We start from the raw sequence: 21,129 nt of genomic DNA on the forward strand, positions 1-21,129 counted from the left end.
TGTGTGTGTGTGTGTGTGTGTGGTAGTAGAAGGGGCTCCCTGAGCCAGCTGCCCACCTCAGGGGTTTCCCTCGAAGCTCCTGGGGAAGATCTCACAGGCCAGTAGTGTATTTTCGGTGGAAATCTAACCCCAGAGAATTATTCTGTCTCTGTCATGAAAACTGATGCCATGCTTTCCGGAAGCAGGTTTCTCTTACTCTTAGGAGCAGTGGATCATGTCTGTGAAGGCTGAAGTGGACGGAGTGGTCCGTACTAATTAAAGTGATTTAAAAATACATCTTTCATTTTTTTCTAAAGCACTTTCTAGAATAAATCTTTTAGTTTTTCTAAAGGACTTCAATAATAAAATATTTATAAATATTTATTGATAAATTGATTTGACATTGGAATGTACTTCAAAATCATCCAGTAGGGGTGGAGGGGCTCCGGGCGGGATTAGAGACGAAGCGGGACTGGCCGTGGAGAGAGTCCATTAATCTATTCCCTCTGCTTTTGCATATGCTTGATGGCTTCCATACGGCCAACTTTAAAAAGAACTCCTTTCCAAACAAATGGCCCAATGGGATAATATATTAAACGGTGAAAATTCATCTAACACTGTGATCGGAAAACTCAAAATACTCTTTACTCAGAATGTTCCTGCAGGAAAATAAAGTATTTGAGATGAACAAGAATTTCCATTTGGCTTAGGTGATTCTCTTTAAGTAAAACTGCCTCGAGGGCTGCTTTTTTTCAGGGAGGCTTTTCACCAAATAAGTATTTAATAAACACCGACTATGTGCAAAGAGACGTACAGTTTTTGTTGTTCTTTACATCATTTTTGACTACCTATTTATATCTTATAAACTATGGATGCACTATATCAAAAGTAATAAAACAATTTTTGTAAGAACATTCTGCAGATCGGACCCTTCCTTATTCAACCTGGCTCTCCTCCTTTCTTCTCCAGATATGCTACATTTTTGCCCAACTCCTATCATCCTGGTCTTTTCAATGGGTGGAGAGAACAGCATGCTGACTTTATTTCATGTTCTAAAATAAACCCAACTAGACGCTGGACACCATTTGGTGCAATGGAGCACCCTAGTGGCCTACACCAGCCGATGACTCTCTCCCTTCATTTGAATTAGGTCTCATAATTTTTGAAACTGAGCAACTAGAAATAATTGGCATAATAATATTAGTCATATCATGACATCAGATGAAAAACATTTGGGGACCAAATGGGGTAATTGCGTCTAGAAAGGCACAGATAATTAAACATCCAGTCATTCTCAACGTCAAGGGCCAAGTGGCCCACATACGGTATTCCAAAATTGTATATACACCCCAATAGCCGTAAAGTGCATGTTTGGCATTTTTAAATTTACGTAACCACTTTCTCTACCCCAACCATATGGCTCCCACCTGCTGCGCCTCAGGTAAGCAAATGTGAACTTTCCAAACCTTGTCTTAAAGACAAGAGGTAGGTAAGAGAACTGCCCTGGCGGGTGATGTGGGGGGGGGGGGGCGGTGCAGAATCGCTGTGTGCTCAAGGCATGTCGATGTCTCTCTCCCAGATGGATGGGCGCAGGGCAAGGGGGTTCCTCTCTGTGCCTTAAGCTTCCCATCTGTGCAATGGGGGTAATAGCAGCAGACAACTCTTCATCTCCGGAAAATTAACTGGGTTATTAAAACGGTAACTACAGGGCAAGCGCTACAACCACTCACTGCTAATATCATTCCTCTCGGGCTATGGGTTCATCGCCACCCCCACCCTTCCGTCTGGATGCGCATCCTGCTCTCTTAGCATCTGAGTGACTTTGCACATCTCAGATCGCACACCCACTAGTCAACAGAACGTGAACGTTTTGAGGAAGATCATGTTTGTGAAATCCTACATCTAAGTCTGTGGAGCAGTGACGGAGCAGAATTATACACGGTAGGACTTCGTTACTACACAGGACTCATTGTACTTGATATTTTAACTGGAGATGCCCAGAGCGGGGTACTAATGATTACTAATGTAATCTCCTCAAGGTCACTTTCCAAAGAAGCGAGGGGAATATTTCCAACGCTTCTGCAAAATCGGCGGAACAATTTCCCCAGACCACAACCGCAAGAGATGAGGGTAATTAATCCAGGTGCCTGGAGGGTGAATTAGCCACCCACTGGATTATTTGGTAAGAAAGCCATTTCAGGTGAAAATACGGATATCTTTAAATATAAAGAGGATAAAGGAAAAGATTTAAAACCTTAAAGGGAAGAAGTCCCAAGACTATAGTAAATCATTAATAACAGCCATTCAATTCATTCAGAAGAAAATGGATTACTGACTTCAGGATCAAATTGTGTAAACCTTAATCATCACGTAGCAGCTCTAGTGATTAGTGCCAGCACGAAAAACTTTTCTCTTCCGCATCTTATGTCTCTTTTATTCTGAAAGAATAACCTGTAAGATCCCATGAGGACATGCCATGCAAACGTGCCAAGCTATTTCCCACATCACAGACCATCAAGAACTACCCAGTTCTCAACCGTTGTAGGTGGAACTCCTGGAATCTGGTGTGGGGGGATGACCTGGTCTCATATTGCCAAGTTTTCGGTTATGAAAACTATGGTGTTTGCAGAGAAGCTGCCAATTCATGTGTTTATGAGAAAGTCGTAAATGGCTCAAGCTATTTTTTTTTTCAAATTAAGAGTGTTTTGTAAAAGCGCACAGTAGAAAAATAGATATTTTGTAATTTTAGGCTTGCACTGACAGTGTTGTACTTGAGGGCTTTTGAATTTTTTTTAATGCTTTTATTTATTTTTGAGAGAGAGAGAGAGAAGGAGACCACAGAATCCAAAGCAGGCTCCAGGCTCCGAGCTGTCAGCACAGAGGCTGATGTGGGGCTCAAACCCACAAGCCGTGAGATCATGACTTGAGCTGAAGTTGGACGCTTAACCGACTGAGCCACCCAGGTGCCCCATACTTGAGGTTTTGATACGTGTTCTCAAATACTGGTTCATGCCACTGCAGGGAAATGTAATTAGCAAATTCACACACCACGCCGGAGGCCTCACTATACCTCTCACTATGCTGAGTCCTCAGCTCAGAGATTTCCAGAAGAACAATTGTGTCTAGAAATCCATTCACTTCACTTTCGTCAATCAAGTCAAGAAGAATTTACCCAATTCCTAACTCCAGTAAAATGAGCTGTATGTGGTTTTAATTAGCTTTTAGTTCTAAAAGCAAATATTAATTTGTTCCTTTAATGCTTTGCTCTTAGATTCCATTTTGTTCCTTCGAATACAATATATGACTCGTGAAATTCAAACATTCCTCTACCTACAAGGATAATTTCATTTTTAATGGGCCTATTCTTAAATTGTTAGCAAAACAATTCGCATATTTTTTTTGAAAAATGAAGAGGGAGTAAGTTATTGAGTCATTTGCTAAGTATTCCTACCTTGATCTACTTGTCACTTACTCAGATTGCTTTCTAAATATTTTAGAGTTTTTGTAGTTTTCCTGAACAGAAAAGTAATTTTCCTAATCAAATGATGAAAGCTTAACATGTTTATATATTTTCTTTTGGAGACACAGCAGGTTCGCGTGTCCATAAAATGTCAACATTTTATTCCCACTCCTACCACTTGACCCGAAGAAGGCATTTAACCTCTTCACCTTGAAGTTTCCCATCTCAGTCTGTAAAGCTAGGATGTTAATGGTTTGCCATTTACCTGGAGGGGTGGGTATCGATGGCATTATGACAAAAGGGACCTGTTACAACTTCCTTAGACAGAAGATATGAACGTATTTCTTCTTTAAGATACAACACATTGGGAAATATTTTGGTTTTGTATAAAAGCCTTAGAATGTTTTTTGGAAGATGAATACATTAGTTGCGATTATTATAAGAATCTGTTCCCCGGGGGGGCCTGGGTGGCTCAGTCATTTAAACATCCAACTTTCAACTTGGGCTCAGGTCAGGTGTTGTGCCCGCCTGAGTGGATGGTCAGTGCAAACCCCCCTCTAGGCTGAGTTACTCAATGAGAAGATACAGGTGTTAACAGAACTGCGTTAAGATGTCCCTGGGGTGGTACTCGAACCGAAGAAAAATCATTCATCCGAAGCAATACAAAGGTGAGCAGCATGCAATCTAAGGTTGTGAATGGACAGGTGGTCACGCGGAGTCACCTCTGCCCAGGACACTCGGGCACTCGTGGTGAGCTGTGAATGCAGGGGGAATCGGCAATGTGATGCTACAAAAATACCACTTCCGGGTTATCACGAAGCATATTATTAGAGAAAAGAGCACCAGCTCAAGCTCAGTCTTGCTCTAACACCTTGAAGTCACTAGACTTTGCTGATCCCAGTTTTGGCACTATGTATTTTCATATCACGAGGCTTTATGTGCAGAATGGAAATATTCTTACCCCCTTGACCATATTGGCTGCACAAGATGTTTTTAAGTGGGCATCTGCTCGGAACGGCCACTCGGTCCCCCAAAGCCGTGTTTAAGCAACAGACAAGGATGTGCGCGTGTGCAGGCACGCGGACCCCAAGGCGGAGATGCACACCCGTGTGTTATGCACCCCGGCGCGGGTTCCTCTTTTGCCTGCCTTCGGGGTCCCCGATTCTCCTCCCTGCGGGTTCCTCTCCGCCTACCTCCGGGGTCCCCTATTCTCCTCTCCGCCTACCTTCGGGGTCCCTGATTCTCCTCCCGGCCGCCGACTTGCGTAGCAAGCTCCTTCCGGAGTTGAAGAGGCTGGTCAGCTCGTCCAGGGGGCTGCTGAGGGCTCTGCAGTTCGGGGGGCTGTAGGGCACCGGGGAGGACGGGCTGGCGCTGGCCTTGCGGTGCTCGGGCCTGGCGGCCCTCCCGGGGGAGTAGGGGGCCTTGGGGAGAGAGCTGCACGCACCCCCCGCGGGCGCAGAGTGGGGCGGCTGGTGCGCCCTGGGCGCGTCGGGGCCGGCTGTCGCTCTGGCCGCGGCGCCCACGGGCTCCGGGGGGAAGGCGAAGTGCGTGGGCGGCCGGGGGGTCGGGGGCGCGGGGGGAGGCGGCGGCGTGGGGGGCGAGCCGCCGGGCGCGGGCTGGCCGGGGGACGTGGGCCCATCCCCGTCGCTCTTGGGGTTCCTGGCGTGCTGCGGGGACAGCGGGCTGGAGCCTTCGGCCTGCACGGGGTACTTGAGGTTGGTCTCCAGCACCGGCAGCTTCTTCACCTCCAGCGGCGTCAAGGGCGACTCGTCGGACGCCGGGGAGCAGGTGACTGGGGTCGGGGGGAACACCAGGAGCGGGGGGCGGTGAGGGAGCAGGTTGGGGAAAGGGGCCGGGATGTCGCACGCGTCTCTGCAGGACCCGGCGGCCAGGCAGCCCCCGTCGCCCTCTTCCCCGGGGACGGGGTTCCGACTGTCACTGGGCAGAGCTGGGGGCGACGCGGACGCCTCGGGGGGCGCGAAGTACTTCATCTCCTCGTACACGGCCTCGGCCTGCTCAGGGCTGCCGGCGCGGCCCAGCATCTCGATGTACACGGGCTCGGGCTCGGGGTTGGGTTCCGGCGGGGCGCGCGCGGGGGGCGCGGGGGGCGCGGGGACCCGGAGGGCGCACCTCGGGCCTCCTCTGCGCCGCGCGCCCGCGATCTCCTCGGAGGAGCCGCTGAGCTTGGTGTTGGGGCTGCGCTTGGGCTTGCGGGGAGGAATCTTCTTCATGGTGCTGTAGTCGTCGCTGTGCGGCCTGGGCCGGGTCAGAGCTGGAGGGGGCACAGGGGAGGGACGCAGGTGTCAGCCAGGCCCCCTCCTTACCCCGGGGTCCCACCGCGAGCACCCCGCCTGCCTTCCTCCTCCCTCCAGAGCCCTGGACTCCCAGCGAGGAGACCTATCCAGACCCCGCAGCTGGAGGCCAAGTGTACCGGTTGAGGAAGGCGTCAGGTGGGCAGCGAGGTGGCCAGGGATGGTCAGCCACCTGCACAGGGGAAGGGCGAAGCCCTGGAGAGGGCCTTTCAGATCTGCTTTCTGGAACATACTCTGCCTGCACTCCTCGGGCCTGATACAGCTGTGAAGTAAGTGTGGACTGAACCGACCCTCCCCAGGGCCGGCAGGGACCTTGGCTAGTTAGTGGCATATGGATGCTTCCTGTAGGAAAGGCCTCGGCTCCTTGTGAATGGTCTATGGGCGACAAAACACCAACATGTCCTGGGGAGATTACTTTCTTAGAAAGGACTTTCTAAAAAAGTGAGTTTTTAGGGTGAGTTTTACAATTAACCAGTATATTTGAATCCTTAACAGAAGCACGTATTTAACGGGAATCAAGATACAACATGTCACTAGGAACTTCTAAGTGGAAGGGGGTCTGGGCTGGCTCAGGAAGAGCCTGGGCCGCTTGATCTCAGGGGTCAGGGTTTGGGCCCCATGCTGGGCTTAGAGATCACTTAAAAAAAAAAAAAAAAAAGAAGGTAAAAACACAAAAACAAAAACAACATCTAAGATGGAAACTTCTTATTTTTTTAAATTATTTCAAATTTTTTTTAACATTTATTTTTGAGGGGCGAGGGGAGACAGCATGAGCGGGGGGAGGGGCAGAGAGAGGGAGACACAGAATCCAAAGCAGGTTCCGGGCTCTGAGCTGTCAGCACAGAGCCCTACACGGGGCTCAAACCCACGAACTGCGAGATCACGACCTGAGCCCAAGTCATAAGCCCAACCGACTGAGCCACCCAGGCGCCCCGCCCACTGAGGCGGAAACTTCTTGTTGAAACAGGAGATATTTAGAAAAACAATGAACGAAGAAGAAAAACTATTTAAATATGACCCCAACATTTATTAAAGGCTAATTTTTAAAAATTCCAGGGGTGCCTGGGTGGTTCAGTCAGTTCCGCACCCGTCTGGATCTTGGCTCAGATTTGTGAGTTCTCACAGTTTGTGAGTTCCAGGCTCACATCTGCCTCTGTACTAACGGCCTGGAGCCTGTTTGGGATTCTGTCCCTCCTCTCTGCCCCTCCCCCGTTTATGCGTGCATGTGTGTGTACGCCCGCTGTCTCTCTCTCTCTCAGGAAAAGTAAATAAACCTAAAAGAAATGAAAAACTTCCAAAAAAACTTTTTAAAACATATCTTTACTATACATTGTAATCGTGTTCTTGTTCACTATAATGGCTCTGGAAACCGAGATGTTAATTTTAAAAAACTGCAGACAGTGTTGCTGCAATAGCAAAAGTTCTCAAAAATCTTGAACTATTCGATTAATGTGGTCTTTTATTCCTCTGAAGGAATCCTTCATAGAAGCACAGCTAATTCTGCTGAGTTCCTGAGCTGTTCAAAGCAGCCAGGTTTTCTGTCACATGCACGTATGGACAGTGGATTTAGGTCCCGGTGTGTTCTCTCCTTCCTGCAGTCATTCATTTTGTCCTGCATTCCAGCAGCACTGACTGAGATACATTTGTGAACACGGACAAAATGTTCCCTACCTTCTTCTGCCCTGGTGGGAGGTGCAGACAATACAAACAGTAAAAACAGACAAGTAAATATGCTCACACGTTGGAATGTGCTACATGCTAGGACCAAGAACAACAGGTCACAATAAGTGGTCAGAGAACTGTGTGTGTGTGTGTGTGTGTGTGTGTGTGTGTGCGCGCGCGTGCATGTGTGTGTACGTGTGTGTGTATGTGGGGGGGTGGCAAGGTGCCAGCTGTGAACTTGAAGGAGGTCATGGGCAAGTCTCTCTAAGCTCCAGTAGAGTCACACACAAAATGATGAGGTCAGTAATTATCTCAGAGGAATAAAAAGGAGAGATATTGTATGTGAAGTGGCCAGCTCGTGCTCTGGCACACTGTAATCATGGACCAAATTGGGGGGGGGGGATCGAAATGAGAAAGGAAAAGAACAAAATTAATTTTCCAACCCACTGGACAACTTTGTAAGCCAGTATTATACAGGGTTCCCCAAAGCAGCCAACTTTTAAGAGCAGAAAATACCAAACATGCATAACTCCGTAATTCATGAGCATTATTCCAAAGGCTTTCAATGTGCTAAAACACAGCAGCTCATAAGCTTCTAGAAAGCTAATGAACCAAACACATTTTTAACATTAGTATTACAGAATTGTTCGGAAGATTTGAATAATTTAAAGGATTTGTGGCAGATTGTATTTGCCAAAACTGGCTTCAGTGGTATTTTCAACCCCACAGAACCTGGAAGCCAGGAGGGCCTCTGTGACTGCCTGCCCCTGATGAATAAACTATGACAAAGGGGAAGCCACCTGCCTTCTGAGGCTGGATCATGGGCAGTACAGCTTCTGTCTGGCTCTTGCACCCTTGGGACACATCTTGGGGGCCCTGATCTTTATGCAAGACATCTGTCTACCCTGGAGCAGCCCTGCTGTGGAGCACATGTGTGGAGAGGCCACAGAGATGAAAGAAATACTGGGGGAACCCCATCCGCTGGGGCCCTCGGCTGTCTGGGTTTCCCCAGCCTAGACACCAGAAATATCTAGTGAACTGAGTCTTCTGATGATTCCACACCAGCCACCATCTCACCACAGCTGTGGCAGAACCAGGAGGTGGCTTTGCTGAGCCCAGCCAGCTGCTGAGAGAGAACAACATCATGCTTGTTATTTTAAGCCACTGGATTTTGGAGAGGTTTGTTATATGGCAATAGAAAGCTACTGTAGATATCGGTACCTGGAGGGTGCTACTATGAGATTACTTGAAAAGTGTGCCAGTGGCTTTGGAAAATTGGAGGATCCTCGAAGAGCATGTTAGCAGAAGCGTGGTGATCCTTAAGAGTGCTCTTGGTGAGGCTTCAAGGGGAGGGAGAAATTCTGGAACCTGGAGGAAGCACAGCCCTTTTTATGCCACCACGGAAGGGTCAGCAGCACGGTCACCTGTGGTGGTGTGGAAAATAGAAACCATGCTCTGGGAGGTGGGTGATCTAGCGAAGGAGGGCTGCAGGCAGAGTGCGAAAGCTGCCTTCTGGATTATTCTAGCTTCCTCTAGTAAAATGTGAGAGTAAAGACATAAGCTAAAGAAAGAACTAGTAACTATAAAGGAGCCAGGGCTTTCTGGGCTTGAAAATAACATGGCTCTTCACTGCCAGGCTGTCCAGATGGCAAATAATTCCCAAGTGAAGAAGTAACTTCCAAGCAGAGATGAAATCTGGGCCGTTTCCAGGAAAAACAAACATGGGGCCAAGATCATGGCTTTGCGACCCTTTGTTAAGACCTCAGAAAGATTTAAATTAGGGCCCCACGCACCCTTCCAAAGCAGCAAGACCACAGGACTTGTAAGAATATTGAGAGCTTTGCCCCACAGAACTCCTGGAGAGAGCCCAGAGTAGAGAAGAGATTGTCTCAAAAAAGTTAGTGGCTGTGGCTTTTCACTAGTGGAGTGGATTAGAAACCGACTCACAAGAAACTCACAAAGCTTTTAAGGGAATTGTATCAGCGTGCACTGAAAGGAGCAGAGGCGTTACAAAATGGAAAGTTCTGGTGCCTCAAAATTTTATGAGCAGAAAGCAGGCTGAGAGCCCCAAATAAGATGCCTCTTGTGGATCAGGAATTATAAATCGAAGGTGAGCCAAGACTGCAGAACATGGACCTAAGAGTCACAAAAAAACATTTCCAGGGACAGGACTAAATTCTATAGGCACATCACATGCCCAGGTGTCATACAGAAGTGCCTCGTGCCTCCCAAACTCCCCGCTCCGGTCAAGGGCATCCACACCCATCCCTCCAGGTACCCCTCATAAGGAATAGAGAACCTGTCTTCAGATAGAAGGGGGCATCCTGGAAGAGCTGCCTGGCTAAGCAGCTGTCCCTGAGCCCGGGACACCAGGGTCTGGCAGAGATGGATGAGGTGGGGACTTTGGGTCTGGCCCTGGTAGGGGTGAGGGGATGAGGCTTTGGGGAGTTTGGAGGAGGAGTGAGTGTATTTCAGATGCGGGAAGGGTGTGAATTGTTTTGTCCAGTGGGTGGAATGGAACTGAATTTCCCCCAAATTGGCCACAACAGTGTTTCTAGTCCTATCAAGACTCGGAGACTGTTTCTCCTTCTTCAACCCAGATGCACCCTTGGGACTGCCTGACAGGTGGAAGCTGGTGAACACGAGACGCATGACCACCGGGGATGCCTGGCGCTCTCTTCCTGGAGCCTATGAGCCTTTGCCACGCTGATTCTCTACATATGACATCCAGGTACCCTGAAGCCGTCATGCTGCACACACCACGTGGAGAGACCATCTCCAGACAGAGATGCCCAAGGAGTCCTAGTCCTTAACACGGCGGAGGCACCAGAAGTGCAAGTGACCGGCTTTCGGGTGATTCCAGCCACCAGCCATGGCGTGCAGCTTCACAAGGGACCTTGACTGAGAACCACCCAGAGGAGCCCAGTGAACACCCACAATCCAAGCACTAGCATTAAATTACTGCATTGTATCTAAATCCCTATGTTTTGGATGAGCTGTTAAACAACAACAGATAACTGATACATTCCCTCAAGGTTTGCTTTGGATGCAGATAGAATGTTGGGTTTTTTTTGTTGTTTCATTTTGTTTTTGTATTAAACTGTTATAAATAGAAGTAACATGGCTTATTTGGAGGCAATAGAAAGGCTGGCCTCCAAGGCCCCACTGCCTGGGTCCAGAGCATGGATGTGTGACAAGGGACAGGTTATATTACCACCGCTCCCTGACTCAATGTTCTCAACCACAAAAGGGTCACAGTGATGGCGCCACTCCACTGGGTAGCTGTGAAGATTGAAGATGCTTAGAATAATGCCCAGCACCTAATAGACACTGAGTAAGGGCCAGCTCCTATGGTCATCGTCTTCTTACTTGCTACACAACCAGAAATTAACCATGAGTGACCGGCCGGCTTCCGTGGAGTGTGGGCCGGGCTTCGGCAGCACCAGACGACCTGGGGTGCTTTACTGAGAATGCAGACAACGCATTTGTCCGCCCCACCCCGTAACTACTGAATTCGATTCTTTGGGGGTGAGACCTGGAAAGCTTTGGTCTTCATAAACTAAAATTAGAAATCCACAGTTGGAGTATTAAAGTCTCATTTGTTTTATGGCTGTGTGTGTGTGTGTGTGTGTGTGTGCAAGCATGTTCACACAAATGCTTGCTAATAGTTCGTTTGCAAATATGGATGTAAGGGTTATGAAAAGTGAATTTCTGTTAAGAATTTTGTTTAAAAAAAAGAATTTTGTTAACAATTGTTTAGTCTTAAGATTTATGGAGAAAACACCTGTGACTCCATCAAGATGCGGTCAGGGAGTAATATTTCACGGTCAAAGGACACCTCTAGGGCAAGTCTTGGTGTCCTAACAGTAGCTTAAGTGTTAAACCCTGCATTCTCAAACTTGACTCTTATCTGAGCTACTGTGCAGTGACCTAGGGACTTATGTCATTTTTAGGTTCCGTTAGGAGATAAGAATGATCGTAGACAGAATACTTGCCCTTTGAGGGTTTGCTAAGGCATGTCGGTGGCTTTTAAGTTGCCATTTTGCCCAGGACACAAGTTATTTGGCTCTATTCTCACTGAAAGCCAAGGACCTACATATTTAATCTATGAGAAAAAATGAACGAGAAGCTTGTTCATCAAGAAAATATTTGCCTCTGTGTGTGTGTACATATCCACTGTATTCCAATCCTTCCAGGGTGATTTTGCCTAGTGTCAGAGGAAACTTAATGCTTAGTACGGGACCTTGGACATAAAAGATGTCCAGACTAGCTGCATACATGAGTGAATGTAGCATCAATTTACAACCAGCTACAAACTGGAAAAAGGAAAAACAAAAAACAAAAACAAACGGGGCCTCCCCTGAGCCGTGATATATTGTGACCTTGTTATCACATTTTTTTTTTCAGTGGGAGGAGTCTGTAACCTTTGCCGTCAACCCATCTTACCCATTGGTCTGCACCCCACATGTGTAATGTCACTTAAGGTCCTTCCCGACCCCTCCCCACTCTCCAGCAAGGGTCAGCCCCCTTGCTTCGTGCTCCACTCCATCTGCTGTTTTTGCTGTTACTGTATCTCATAATCTGTTTTTCCATTTATCTCCCCCACTGGTCTCTGTGGCCCTCTGGGGGAGCCAGATCATGGAATATACTGAATTACTATGTGTTGAATGGACAAATGTGTCCATAAGTTGTGAAATCCGCAATCCTGTTCTTCTATATCCAGTGACATATTCTCAGGATGGCGTTCACGGAAGACCTGATTTCTGTCAAATTTCATGGAACAGCAAAACAGAATCAAGGGGCTTCTGTGAAAAATACACTGACAGTCCGAATTCAACAAATCCCAAGGGTAAAATCTGAACCTGGCCAAATTGTGCTCCTTTCGATTTATCCATAAGAATCAAATTGTTCACTGAGTACGTTTTCAGTGCCTAATGTGTGCCAGGGGCTATTCTAGAATAAAGATGTAAACAAGATAGTGAAAAAAGAAAATTGGTAAAATGTTACTTCCAAGTTAAGTCAAAGATGAACTCTTACATCTATGCATATAAGTTGCCTTGTTGAGAATGGAGTTAGGCAGGATTTGCTTTTAAAAATTATGGATTCCTCAAGGTATTATTTCTAAGGAATGGGCTGCTGTTTTCCTTCCTAGTTACTGTTTGCAAAGAACAACCCCAGGCTTTTAAAAAGTAGCACAGTTGAGGGGCGCCTGTGTGGCGCAGTCGGTTAAGCGTCCGACTTCAGCCAGGTCACGATCTCGCGGTCCGTGGGTTTGAGCCCCGCGTCGGGCTCTGGGCTGATGGCTCGGAGCCTGGAGCCTGTTTCCGATTCTGTGTCTCCCTCTCTCTCTGCCCCTCCCCCGTTCATGCTCTGTCTCTCTCTGTCCCAAAATAAATAAAAAACGTTGAAAAAAAATTAAAAAAAAAAAATAAAAAGTAGCACAGTTGAACAATGCAGGCAGGTAGGACTACCACACCCCCTCACCCCCCCCCCCCGTGCAGTTGAAAATCTGCATATAACTTTTGACTGTCCCTAAACTTTACTCCTAAATAGCATACTGTTGCAGCCGCCTTACCGATAACATAAACATTCGACTAACACATATTTTGCAAATGTCTTAGGCGTACTGTAGTCTTACAATAAAGCAAGCTAGCAAAAAGGAAACATTACTCAGCAGTTTGAATTTTATACCAATGTTAATCTTATCCTCTTGTTATAAAATAATCTGAGAATTCAGCCTAATGGTTTTCCTTCACCTAAAGTAAGCTAATAAAATTTTTCTCTATGACTACTTAAAAGACAAGTGAAAAAAAAAAAAAACGTTAGTAAGAAAATCAGAAGGAAGAGAAAATACATTTTCAGGATTGTACCGTACGGAAAAACATTCCACGCATAAGTGGACCCACGCAGCTCCAAACTGCGTTGTTTCAAGGTCAACTAGACTTGCAAACAGTTGGCTCAAGCTTGCTAATAGCTTGTGCACAGGTGTCAACATTTGCTCGGCTTATCAAACTGCTTCATGCTTTCCAGGCACAAAGGTGGTGAAAAAAGTGAGCCCTCTCCAGTGCCTCCCTGTATACTGGCTGTGGTGACTGGGGGCAAACCTATAGGAGAGGCATGTGTTAATAAGAACAGGCCTGGGCACAAGCTTGAATGTAACCTGATCATTGGTTTCTCTAAGATTCTTGGCTCTCATTTTCCAGCAGTTCCCCTTTACCAAAGGACCCTCTGAGCTGACGTGTCGAGGTTTTGGTAGGCCAAAAGGAATGACTCGGGTAAGAACGTGACTAGTTGTGGTCCTTTTCTTGAGAAACCAAGGTTCACGGAGCGTTTTATATAGCAATCCGAGTTCCTTCCTGTCTTCTGCAGAAAGATGATTTTGTGACATATTACTAGGTGCAAAAGAACCCAGCGTTGTCCTCATGGTACACACACGAGGGCGCGTGGAATCAATGCTGTGTGACAGAAGTTTCTATGATGATGGGAGAATCCACACCCTTGCAGTGTGACTCATGACTGAGGAACTGAGTTTGAAATTTCACTGAATTTAAATGGAAAGAGCCACAAAGAGCTAGGTTTATCTCTGGAGGGTGTGGCCACCATTACAGTTACAGACTGGAGACCCAGGTGCCTGGGCCCCGCACTGGCCCCCGACTCCTGATCCTACAAAAACCAGCCGGCACACCTGGCCAATCCGATCAGCAGGTTCGATGAAAGGAGTTCATCTTCCACCGCAGGAGATGAGTGGCGGTCATAAAGTCCACATTAAGAATCTTGTAAGAGGGGACAAATAATGTGACAGCCATCAAAACACTGCCTTAGGGGGTGGCCTCCAAAATGCCAGTTCATGGGGATGTGATCAGCGGGGGAGACCCCGACAAGTGCCTTAGTCACATGCCCGCTGGAATTGGGATCCAAGGACTTAACGTTTTACATAAAAATCCTGCAATCTCTTAAGTGAGATTTAAGAGCCTGGTGACTCCCACAGGAGTAGGAATTTCAGAGGCTGACCGTGTGGCCTTTCTCTTTCCTCTTCATTAATCTTTTATTCTGTCATCTTCTTTTTTATATATTTTTCTCTCCTATGGTTCTTGAGTAACCATTTTTTAATAGACATTTTTTTACTCCATCCCCAACATTTTCTCACCCTTCATGGCGACGTGCCTGGTGGGCACCTGACGACTCCAGACCCTGAAGCGCAGAGCAGTGGTTTGTAATGTGCACGTACAGAACTTTCTAGAGGTTACAGACTAACTCTGCAGCTGACTTACTCAGAGTCACAGAACCTGTGTGCGGTGTTGGAATCTGGGCAGGGAGCCGTCTCACATACACGGCAGCGTTCAACCTCGTTTCATGTTGCTTCGAACTTCTGATGCTATCCTAGTCTATTTCCCTTTCTCCCTGTCTCGTTAGTGTTAGCTTGTTGGGCGCTAATCTTCCTCTTCCAACAAAGCCAAAGGGATCCTTCTTCTCATCTCAGCACACCTGTTTCAGCTCCACCCTGTAAATCCTGCGCAGAGGTCCCCAAGTAAGGACGGAAACGGGATGTGTTCCCCTTTTCCAGGGAATGCGTTCACGATGTGCTCAGTCTACGGCCACTTCCAGCCCGTGGGCTACATCAGAGGCCAGTGGCCCTTCACCTCCTGTTCTAACACCGTGTCTGCGCTCACATCTGCATCCGCCGAAGCCTGACCTCCCGAGGCCCTCTGGAGCGCTATTTTCACCTTTTGTGGCTGTTCTTGCCACACGGATGTGAGAAACACACCTGCACTCCTCTCCCCAGACTTAGGAATTTCTCCCACATCGGTGACGCCTACGTAGGATCGTGGCATGACTCATACAGTACAATAGTAATGGGATTAGGCTTTAATAAAAATTCTCTTAAAGATCTATTCTTTCTTAAAGCGACCAAAAAAAAAAAAAAAAAAGGCATCTGGGAAGATAACTGGCGCCTTCTTATTGCTCGTGGCCGCCGACCCACGGTCTTCCCACCGTGGCGTCACCCACCTGCTCCCACACGTGAGCGTGTGGTTTTGCTGTGCCTTTGAATCCTGGGCTCATTTGCTAAGGGAAGGAATTGTGATCCATCCTGTGTTCAGGTGATACTTGTTAGTGAAATCTAACTCGCTATTTCATGCAGAATCTCATACCCCCCCCCCCCCACCCCGGCACTATCACCTCTTACCCTGTTTATTTTTCTCTGCAGCGGTGATCTGCTAACAGACTTTATCTATTTACTTGTTTATTGCGCTGAGCATGTGTCTTCCCATGCTAGAACGTAAACCCCACAAGGAAAGATAATTGTTTGTTTCCTTTATTACGTATCCCCATGGGCCTACGACGGGCCTAACTTTCGGTAGGTGATACATAAACTCTGTGGAATTAGTACCTGTTCTGTCAAGGGGTGCTGCCTCGATGCTTCACTATTGTAAAAATTAATCATCAGGCAATACTAAGCCCATGAACTAGTCGACGAGAGATTGCACTGAGAAAAGACCGTGGCTTCCTCCTTTCTTTGCATAAATATTTCTAGGCCACCAACGTAGAAACTTCCCTCAGCTAGACCCCCCCAAGTTCTGCCTACTGAATTCTGCCGTGGTGGGATTCTCCTCTGCCTGAATGTTTCACTCTCCACATGATAAAACAGACTTAATTTTTGATTAGATTGTGGTCATAGGGAAGCCTGATGAATTTTTTGAGGATTGTGGTCAGCGAACATCTACGCAGACTTAAGACAGACACTCTGGTCAGAGCCCCGACGTCGAGGATGCTGACGTGGGGCCGGGAAGTAAGGAAATGATATCTAAGTGGCTTTTCCCTAAGACGCTTAGAGAACTGAATACATATTATTTATATTTAATGATGAAGAAGCTGCTGGCAAGCCAACAGCTGGACGGATTTCTATTAAAAATATATTAGGGCAATGATACTGCTGTGGGCACTCAGACACCGGAAGGCAGAACATCGGGGCCCCAAACAGGCACTCCCCTCCTCTTCTCCACTGACCTTCACTGGCCGACTCCCTTGCTGCTGCCCATAGGCAGGCGCTCACGGCCTCGTAGGAGGCGCTCAGCCGCGTGGTGGGGTCCCTCTTTGGCTTGGGTGGAGGCTGTTTCCGCGGCGACGGGAGGCCACTGCTGTCATCCAGGCTGGACACCGAGTGCAGGGAAGGAGACCGGGTGGACGGGCCGGCCAGAGACTGGATCAGGCCATCCACCGCCATGGGTACCGGGATGGAGGTGTACTGGAAATGCCTGGGTCCACCCTTGTCTTCGGCTCTTGGGGGAACAACACACAAACAGCACCCCACCAGAGGGGCCCAGATGCATTATTCAGATGGTAACAATGAACCCGCTCAAGCAGACACAATCACACCGCGGCCGGAGGATTCATGGGTAGCACTCTGGTTAACCCGGCATCCAGAGAGGGCGGCCCAGCCTTCCGGCCCCAGCTCTATGATGAATGAGCACGGGGGAGATGCATCACAGTGACTTTTTCAAAATCTCACACAAACGCAACCCTTCTGAAGGAGCGCCCCGTTTTCTATCAGGCACTCCCTGAATGAATTTTTCACACTCTGATTATTAAGCAAGTCAGAAAACCAGAATTTCAATCTGAATGATAATTTCGGGGATGATAATATCCATCGTAATAGAGAGTTACTGATGCATCAAATGCAAGGAGTTCATCATCGCCCGTTGGCAAAGAGCAGATACTTGACTTAAAACTGTCAAAAGTTTACATTCCTCCGCGCCCCCTCTCTCCCCTTCCTTCTTCTCCCCTCATGTAAGCTCCGTGAACAAATCATTTCATTATGTGCAGAATTATTATTTTTGTTCTGTTACTTCATCTGGTTGTCCAATGCCAAGCGAACCGCCGCTGGGATCCAGTAACTCAATAGAAAAAAAAATTCCTTCTTCCCTTAATTTTACATCAGGCGAATGAACACGTAATCAAATTGGGAAATTGGGGTGGCGGTTTAGTGCCTGCCGTGAAAATAATAAATATTATTCTGGGAGTCAGATGAAATGAATAGTTATCTGGTCTAAAAAAAAAAAAAATTCCTTCTGGCTTCACATGTCAATGTAATCATGTACTGGTGAGATGTCAATGCATTCATTTTACAAGGAGTCTCCGAGCATTTGTTCTTGTAATTATATCTTTGTGTGGCAGAGCACCAGCCGGGCTGGGATCTACCACAAGGCAGAGCCAGACACCCATGTAGAAAATGAACTAGCTGAAGATGAAAGCTAGCACTCAGTGAATAATTTGTTTTCCCTGTAATGTTTAATTACAGTTTTCCGTACAAAGGGAATTTTTTTTTCAGTATTTAATCACTGAGATATTTGAAGCTAATTAGCGAGAGACACATCACCATTTCATCTTTAATAAAAAATCATTTGACATAGGCATTGAAGACGAAGGGGAGTCGTTTTCGATGGGAAACAACCAGATAGCGCCAAGTTCCTGCGGAAAAACAAACATCTGCCCGACGGCGAGTTAGGACCCAGGTCCCTGCCCTCCCAGGGAGGGCGACTGAGGGCCACGGGTGTCCTCGTCATTCACAGACAGGCAAGAGTGACAAACTGGAGGAGGACCAGGTTGCCTCCACATTTCTATTTCGAGCTCAGCATCCGAAGTGAACTTTAAAATCAAAAGCTTTCCCCCAAACCTTCCGTATTGGCGAAGAAAATGTGACAGATTACTAAGGGCAATATAATACATACAACCATTGATTTCACTACTTTTCTGCTTTCAGAAAACAGAATATACCATTATGCCCATTTGGGGGGTCAGATTTCCAGAAGTTTCTACGAGTCACCCTTATATACATAAGACTTGTATAGGGGCACCTGGGTGGCTCAGTCGGTTAAGCGTCCGACTTCAGCTCAGGTCATGATCTCACAGTCTCGAAGTCCATGAGTTCAAGCCCTGCATCAGGCTCTGTGCTGACAGCTCAGGGTCTGGAACCTGCTTCGGATTCTGTGTCTCCGTCTCTCTCTGCCCCTCCCCCACTCACGCTGTGTTTCTCTCTGCCTCTCAAAACTGAATAAATGTTAAAAAGAAATTTTTTAAAAATGGACTTACATAAAGATGTCAAGCACCAAGTTATATATTTTTGCTAAGACAGAAACGTTAGCTGCCTTAAAACTTTGGCCTTGAGACGGTAAGTGATACAAGCATCATAGGGGAAGCGGTGATTATTTCCTCTGGCAAAACTAACACATATAGCACCTATTGCAAGAAAAGAAACCACAAGAGGGGACCCTTTTAGATTGCGAGGAGGTTTCAGATAGCAAACTGTGCATGTATCCACTCTTCTTCCCGTAACCGCTGTCATGTTTGACTGAACTTTGCATTAAGGGCTATCGGAATTTTCTTGGCTCCACGGATCAATTACAAAGGTAATTAAAGTTGCATTCTATCTGCCTTTACCTTTTGGCTCCTTCCTCTGGCTTGTTTCTGGCTTCCGCCTTCTCTTGATGGTGAGCAGCCTTCATTTCGTTCCGGAGCCGGTCATTTTCACGTGCAATGTCGGAAGCGTTCTGAATGACCAGGGCATCGTAGGTCTTCAACCCCATGTCCTCTGTGATCTGCAGGAAGCTGTTGATGGACGTGACCTCTCGCTGTCTGATGCTCCTTTTCTGAAGCAAGTGCTGGCGTGCTAGAAATCCTCTTATAACTTCCATAAAAGAACACAATCAGGGGTCAGCCAGAGGAGCAGAAGTGAAACCCCAGACGTGCAACAAACAAAAGTCACAACACATTTATGTTTGAGCAGCTATAAAAATAAGACCCGTTTGACTCAGAATAAGAGTTCACAAAACATTCTAATCTCGTATTTGAAAAGATATCGAAACCCAGCAATGATAACACTAGACGTAAATTCCTTAATTCGAGTCCTGACACGTCCACACTTCTTTCCCTAACACAGGCTGGATGTGATGGACTGGATTAAAGTCAGAGGGCAGGAAGTAGGTTCAAACCCCAGAGAATTCTGCAGCGGGGCTCCAACTGGACCATTTTAGGACCATTATTATATCAGAAACGTCTGAGGCTTATGGAAGTAGTCTTCTGACATATCACGTGATGTGTTAACCAGGCCGTGATTAAACTCCTAGAAAAGCTAACACTGCATTTAAGACATTGGTTTTCCCTTGAAATTATAGATCTTAGAATTCAAGCAGCTCCTTCTAACCGTAGAACCTTAGAATTGGAAGGGACAGCATCCTAAGGTCACAGGGCCCACACGGGTATCCCTGCACCTGTCCACAGCATCCAGGGGAAGGGGTCATCTAAATCCTCCCAAACACACGGGCTCCCTCTCTCACTTAAATGCAGAGCCTGCATTTAAGACTCTGGAAAGAGATTGTGTAGAAATTTAGGATGTCCTTTCTGCTTTCCGGGGATATGGAGCTAGAAAAATGTGTGAGAACCGGGAGGAATAAGTGGGTGAACATACTTTGAAATCGTCAGCCTGTCACTAACTAATGGTAAGACTTGCAAATAAAGGTAGTCATGCCCACCATTTTAAAGATACTTTCATGTGTTAGACCTTCCATCGTCAAATGCCAAACCCCGGTGATAATTAATACGCCATTAGGTCCATTTTGCAACCAAAGAAAGAGCTTAGTGAAGTCAAGAAAACTTCTCTGGGTAAACACGACCAATGAACGGCAGAGCCAGGGTTCAGCTCTCCGTGCTTACATGACAAACTCACTCCTCTCCCTTTGACCATACAGACGCTGCCTTAGCTCTCCAGAGAGCAGAGCCCCAACGGAGGAGTCATAGCGAAGCATGTTTGTGATTCATGTGAGAAGGTGCGTTCTAGCAATGGGCACAGGGTGTAAATGGAGAAGGGCGTCTCGTGAGAGAGGGAGCCCGTGTGCTTGGGAGGATTTAGATGACCCTTTCCCCTGGATGCTGTGGACAGGTGCAGGGATTCCCGTGTGGGCCTTGTGACCATAGGACGCTGTCCCTTCCAATACTAAGTTTCTACGGTTAGAAGGAGCTGCTTGAATTCTAAGATCTATAATTTCAAGGGAAAACCAAAGCGTGTAACAAAGATGCTTTATTTTTCTTTATAGTGCATGTCAGGAGTGGGGAAGGCCGTAAAACATGAAGTGTTTTATTTATTTATTTATTAAAAAAAATTTTTTTTTCAACGTTTTTATTTATTTTTGGGACAGAGAGAGACAGAGCATGAACGGGGGAGGGGCAGAGAGAGAGGGAGACACAGAATCGGAAACAGGCTCCAGGCTCTGAGCCATCAGCCCAGAGCCTGACGCGGGGCTCGAACTCACGGACCGCGAGATCGTGACCTGGCTGAAGTCGGACGCTTAACCGACTACGCCACCCAGGCGCCCCAAACATGAAGTGTTTTAAAGTATTCCCTGGCCATAGAAGAATAAATGTGTGGGTTTTTTATGATACTCATTTTGATGCCTTTACTTGATTAGAAGGTGGAAGGAAAGCTGGACACGACTTTCCACAATTATAGATGCAGAGGCAAATAATGAGCAGACATCCAAAGTGCTTAAGGTAGGGCTCCTGGGTGGCTCAGTCGGTTAAGCGTCCGACTTCAGCTCAGGTCATGATCTCACAGTCTGTGAGTTTGAGCCCTGCATCGGGCTCTGCACCGACAGTTCAGAGCCTGGAGCCTGCTTCTGATTCCGTGTCTCCCACTCTCTCTGCTTCTCCCCTGCTTGCACTCTG

General features: G+C 47.0%; 1 protein-coding gene across 2 annotated transcripts in view; it reads right to left on the reverse strand.

Moving 5' to 3' along the window:
• MYO16 (myosin XVI) overlaps window positions 1–21,129 on the reverse strand; it is a 491,281-nt gene that overhangs the window by 60,683 nt on the left and 409,469 nt on the right. For both annotated transcript variants that reach the window (XM_040487087.1, XM_040487086.1), the window contains exons 30-32: window positions 18,850–19,096; window positions 16,420–16,691; window positions 4,665–5,711 (exon numbers count right to left, since the gene is read on the reverse strand). In XM_040487087.1, coding sequence (XP_040343021.1) covers window positions 4,665–5,711; window positions 16,420–16,691; window positions 18,850–19,096 — 1,566 coding nt within the window. The remainder of the gene's footprint in view (window positions 1–4,664; window positions 5,712–16,419; window positions 16,692–18,849; window positions 19,097–21,129) is intronic.

Source organism: Herpailurus yagouaroundi, unplaced genomic scaffold (assembly GCF_014898765.1).
Source record: "Herpailurus yagouaroundi ecotype Mexico unplaced genomic scaffold, PumYag 164, whole genome shotgun sequence".
NCBI lineage: Eukaryota > Metazoa > Chordata > Mammalia > Carnivora > Felidae > Herpailurus > Herpailurus yagouaroundi.